Source organism: Peromyscus leucopus, chromosome 23 (genome assembly GCF_004664715.2).
Source record: "Peromyscus leucopus breed LL Stock chromosome 23, UCI_PerLeu_2.1, whole genome shotgun sequence".
NCBI lineage: Eukaryota > Metazoa > Chordata > Mammalia > Rodentia > Cricetidae > Peromyscus > Peromyscus leucopus.
The window spans coordinates 36,258,338-36,263,348 of NC_051082.1; the positions used below are offsets into that span (position 1 = coordinate 36,258,338).

General features: G+C 52.0%; 1 protein-coding gene across 7 annotated transcripts; it reads right to left on the reverse strand.

Annotated features, from left to right (window-relative positions):
• Nucleotides 1–411: 411 nt before the first annotated feature.
• Clec4g (C-type lectin domain family 4 member G) lies at nt 412–4,712 on the reverse strand. Of its 7 annotated transcripts, none has more exons than XR_003733134.2 (10): nt 4,634–4,705; nt 4,143–4,248; nt 3,423–3,526; nt 3,237–3,299; nt 2,986–3,090; nt 2,426–2,515; nt 2,093–2,241; nt 1,873–1,988; nt 1,001–1,222; nt 553–642 (listed from the first exon to the last, which is right to left on the reverse strand). XR_003733134.2 is itself a non-coding variant. In XM_028857372.2 (10 exons), the coding sequence occupies exons 1-9, from the start codon at nt 4,686–4,688 to the stop codon at nt 1,084–1,086; spliced, it is 927 nt and encodes a 308-aa protein (XP_028713205.1). In that variant the 5' UTR covers nt 4,689–4,705; the 3' UTR covers nt 555–642; nt 1,045–1,083. The 7 variants fall into 7 exon arrangements, 6 of the variants coding, with proteins under 6 accessions (XP_037054309.1, XP_028713205.1, XP_028713207.1 ...); XM_028857372.2 differs by having other exon boundaries at nt 555–642; nt 1,045–1,222; XM_037198414.1 differs by lacking the exon at nt 1,001–1,222 and having other exon boundaries at nt 412–642.
• Nucleotides 4,713–5,011: the final 299 nt, after the last annotated feature.

The following is a 5,011-nucleotide window of genomic DNA, read 5'->3' on the forward strand; positions in this document are numbered from 1 at the left end:
CCCTGGCTGTCCTGGAACTCACTCTGTAGACCAGGCTGGACTCAAACTCATAGAGATCCACCTGCCTCTGCCTCTTGAGTGCTGGGATTAAAGCATGTGTCACTACCACCTGGCCCAGCCTCAGACTTCTAATGCTGGGAACTTTTCGTCTTCACTTCTCCTTCACGTCTCTATCCAGGCACCAGACAAGGACCTCCTTTCCTCCCTACACCTGAGTGTCATACAAATGAAACCACCAGCACACTTTGGGGTCTTTTAGGTAGCCCCATTGGAAGGGTACTCTGACTGCTATGCCCAATGACCCCTTCCAGCTGGAAACAAAACAGATCATTGTCCTGATTCCATAATGGCAGTTAAGTTTACCTCTTCAAAAATGGAGGATGATTAAAGATTGCATAATGAAGAGATGGGAATTGTGAGAACCCCTTTTTACTATCAAAGGTCATCAGTTTGACAAAGGCCCACATCTTCTGGACTCCCCTCTTTCTTTTTGTGCCAATTAGTCAATCATGCCAGAGAGTAAAGCTGAGCTTCCACCAATGGGATGAGACGAAGTCATCACTTCCATCAGGGATGAAAGACATTGGCCATTTTGGCCAAGCGTGCTGCTTGTAGCCCAGTTTGGGTTCTGGAACACCTTTCCTGGGAAAAAATAAATTACTTTTAATTTGTATGTTCCTTGTGGGATAGCAAGATCACTCTTTTCCAACACAGACCCAGGGCTTGGATTCATCTCTCAGACATTTATTGATCTCCTTCTCTCTGTGGAGACAGCTCAAGTCAGAGGGATGGTCTAGGAGGATACAGGAAGGTACAACAGCTCTAACACTGTCTAGGAAGGTAGGTGGGAGGGTCAGATGACCAAGGCTTTAGAGCAGTGATTTTGAAACTGACAAAAGTCAGGTTAGCTGGGAGGTTTAGGGTATTTTGTGAGTTGGAGCTGGGGTCTCCAAAGCATGCACTGGTGAGGCTTAGTAATGGTGCATTAGAAAAAAAAAACCTTGGTGGTGGGCTCAAGGAACATGAGCCACACTTCTGATTCACCCTGAGGCAATGGGCATGGCACTGGGACATTGGGCAGGATCAGCAGCTGCTCCTCTTCTCACAGATCCAGCCATCCCTCTCATTGGTACACGGTGCATCATTCCACAGCCCCGAGTGCAGCATCATGATACAGTCCTCATGTCCTCTGGAATCGTTGGGCTCTCCAGAGTTCCAGTGGCTGTGGTGGTTCAGTGTGGGTGTGTGTTACTGGAAGTCTGGGCTGACAATAGACCTAGGGTTCCGCTTTCCTTCCCTTGTTGCTTGGCTCTGGCATAGATACCTTAAATGTCCAATTTGAGTTTATATCTGCAGTGCACATTTGTAAGGGCTCAGAATTTAACTCTTAGCCAATTCCCAGGATCTAGCTTTTTCATTCTTAAAAGGTTCGTTTAGGGACAGTGGAGATTGCTCAGCGGAAAAGAATGCTGGTTGTACAAACATAAGGACTTGAGTTCAAATCCCAACGAGTTACATAAAAATCCAAGTATGGCTGTGCATGTGTTTATGATCCTAGCAGGGTGGGGTTTAGAGATGGGAGAGTCTCTGGTTTTTTCTGGCTGTTAGTCAACCTAGATCTAGGTTCACCGAGAGACCCTGTTTTAATGGAATAAAGCAAGGAATGGTAAAACAGAGTACCCAGAGTTCTCCCCTAGCCTTTGCATGAGCGTACATGAGTGTGCACAGCTAAACACTCACCATATACACACCCACCAAAGCATCAGCAACAGCCCTCTCCCAGGAATCTAGTCTTTAGACATATCCGAAAACATTTGCCCTAGGATCAAACTTAACTCCCATTTCAAATCTCTCTTGGAGCCTTCTCCTTACCTGAAGGTGAGTGAGACTCCATCTACCCATTGGTAGCTCCGAATCTTGCCGAGGTGGCGAACTGCCTTCAGACCCAGCCAGTAGCCTCGGCCATGTGTATGCTGACTCAGGAAGCCCTGGAAGGGAGTGGAGATGTCAGCTGGCCAAGTCTGCCCGACATCCCAGGCCACACCAGTTCAGGTGAACTCTGATTCTCCTTTGCCAAGTCCCAGCTGCATACCTGCTCATCTGGGCCTTTGACAATCGCCAAGTGGGCACCATGAACTGAACAGTAGCTCTGTGCTGTGCTCCATATAGCTTGCGTCTCAGAGAAATAATAGCAGGAGCCTTGGAAGTATAGCCATGATGTGGGGCACTGCTCACAGGATCCTGTTGGGTAGTGAGGGTCAGAGAGATGGATTGTTATGGAATGGGGCCATTGGAATGCCATGGAGGGTGTTGCGCACCGGAGAAACACGGTTTAGGTCAAAGGGCATGTCTGGTGGAAATTGAAGCCTTGAAAGCCCCAGGCAGGGTGCACTCCTCCCCATCCTTGGTCTCCTCTCTGGCTCACTGTTCTGTTGCTTGACAGCTTCCAGCGCCTGGAGCAGCTCACTGCGGATGTCCTCACGATCTCTGCCTGCTTTAGCCAAGCCCTGGGTCACTACCGGGTCAGAACGGTGGACATTTAGAGCTGGGTTAAGGTTGGGACTTACGTAGAGGTCAAGGTCTATGTCCATTGTCAGTTCGTGGTTGGTATCAGGGTCAAGAACAACTTCAGTCTGGGTGGGGTGGTTTCAGTTACTCCTGAAGGCTGAGGCAGAGGAGGTTTGCAAGTTCAAGGCTAAATTGGGCTACAGAGTTTAAGTTCATCCCGGGCAACTTAGTGAGAAGCTGTCTCAAAATAAAATGTAAAACGAGTGTTGGTTCTAGCATCTGCCTAGACTCCCCCAGTGAGGGGCTGGGGGACAGTGAAGAATGCCTGCCTAGCATGTGAAGCCCTAGGTTCTGTCATCAGGGACCTGAGGGTCCAGGACTGTTCTGCTGAGAAGGGGCGTGGCTATGGCCGGGCGTGGAAAGTCAGGGGTCGGGGAAGGTCAGGGGTCAGGGCTTGCGCTCAGCTTCAGCTCTCACCACGCTCTTGCAGTTCTTTAAGGGTACTCTCCTGCTCCATCAGCTTTGCCTGTGTGTCCTTAAACTCAGCGAGTGTGGCTTGCAGCTGCGCTTTAATCCCGGAGCCTATGTGGGGGTGGGGCGACCTTTTGAGGCCAGCCAGCCCCTCCCCCACGTGCCTCTATTCCCCCCCCCCCCGACACACAACCCCTCCCCACCTGCCCATTTCCCAGCCCCACAGCTCTCAAGCTTCCACCAAGCCCGTTTCTTACAGCAGTTCCTGCAGGCTCCGACATCCTCTTTCAGGGTACTCAACATCATCTTTTGCTCTGAGGCTGGAATGACCCCCCACCACACACACACTAGGTCAGGGGACACCCTTCTCCAATCCAGGATCAGCCCCATTTCCCGGGACTCAGCTAATCACTACCCGGTCTCTGACTCCTTGGCAGTCCCACCTCCTACCGCCAGGGGGCGCAGACGCCGTGCTCTGCAGCTCCGCACGCACCGTTTGTCTTCAGCAGGTCCTGGCGGCTGAGCAGCGTCCTGCGCTCGCTGGAGGCTGCAGAGAGAAGCCACAGGAGGTGGGAACCTTCCACCTTCCCAGAGGGTGTGAGGACCCGTGTTTTGGTATCCACAGAGGCACAGGTCAGGAATACGGATAGGAGACATACATAATGCATCGCACAGAACCAAACGGGTGCATGTTTGGTTTACACCACTGGTTCTCAACCTGCCTGATGCTTCGACCCTTTAATACATGTTTCTCATGTTGTGGTGACCCCCACACCATAAAATTATTGTCGTTGCTACTTCATCACTGTAAGGTCGAGACCCACAGGTTGAGAACCCTCAGTTTATGCTCCCTGACATCCAGGACCGCATCTGGTGCACACAGAGGGAACAGGTTTGAGCCTTCCCCTCCCGGCGGCATACAACTTGTCCCGCGGTTAAAGGACCATTCCCGTGGGCTGGACAGATGGTTCCGAGGGTTAGAGCGAGCTGCTCTTGCAGAGAACCTGAGTTCGGTTCTCAGCACCCACATGAGATAGGTCACGACTGCTTGTAACTCCAGCTCTAGGGGAGCTGATGCCATCTGGCCTCTGTGGGCACTTGCACACGCGTGTCACCCCCCCCCCCACAGGCACATACATGTACACATAAAAAGAATCACTCACCCTTGGACAATAGGGTGCTCAGAATGAGAGCCCATAGCACTGTGGCCACCAGGAAAGCCAAGACCAGGAAGAAAAGCCTTTGTTTGTAGTGCTCCCAGCGTCCCAGCTGCCCTAGTAGAGCACGGATGGATTCTTGATTCCTCCAGGGTGGAGGTACAGAGAGCTTAGTCACCCTCCCTACCACCACGTGGTCCCTAAGTGACAGAGCTAGAATTACGATGCCAGTGTAACTATGGCTGGAATAATAGCTGCCTCCTCCCACCAGGTGTCCTGGGGGAGACTCAGGGATGCCTTCCCCAAGTCCAGGATCCAGCCCTTTGTATCCTGGGGAGTCCTTGCCCAGGGTGCAGACACCACCATTCTGCAGTCCTGTCCACACACTGGTGTCTCCTGCATGGTCCTGTCTCTTCTCCTCCCCAAACCCACAAAACCCCCAGACGTTAGAACAGAGGCACTCATGGAGGACGACGAGGTGGTCTCTTTGCTCATACCTCTGGGGACCTCCTCGACTGCAGTATCCAGCTTGCTGTACCCACCAGTGTCCATGATGGTGGTGGCATGCAGCTCTGGACAGGGATATAAATTTTGATCCCCACCCTACGTTCCTTCCTTCCTTCCTTCCCATTCCTGTGGCCTCAGTTCCTGTGTGTAGGAATCGGGCCAATGGTCATTCAGTGCTGGGCAAGGCTGGGGCGGGACGGACAAGCTCCGACCCCTGTGGCTTCGTCATTGCCGTGTTCCCTAGATGCCAGGACCTTCTCTTCAGAGCTTGTGCTCTCTCTGTCTCTCCCTCTCCCTCTCTGTGCCTGTGGAAATCAGAGGACAACTTGGGGTGTCGTTATCCAGGCACCATCTACCTTTTTAAAGAG

Coding starts and splice junctions, on each gene's coding strand:
- Clec4g (XM_037198414.1), bottom strand. CDS start 4,688: ATGGACACTGGTGGGTACAGCAAGCTGGATACTGCAGTCGAGGAGGTC. Junction 3,300..3,422: donor GCGCCCCCTGGCGGTAGGAG/GTGGGACTGCCA, acceptor GGGTCATTCCAG/CCTCAGAGCAAAAGATGATG. Junction 1,989..2,092: donor TCAAAGGCCCAGATGAGCAG/GTATGCAGCTGG, acceptor ACTCCCTTCCAG/GGCTTCCTGAGTCAGCATAC.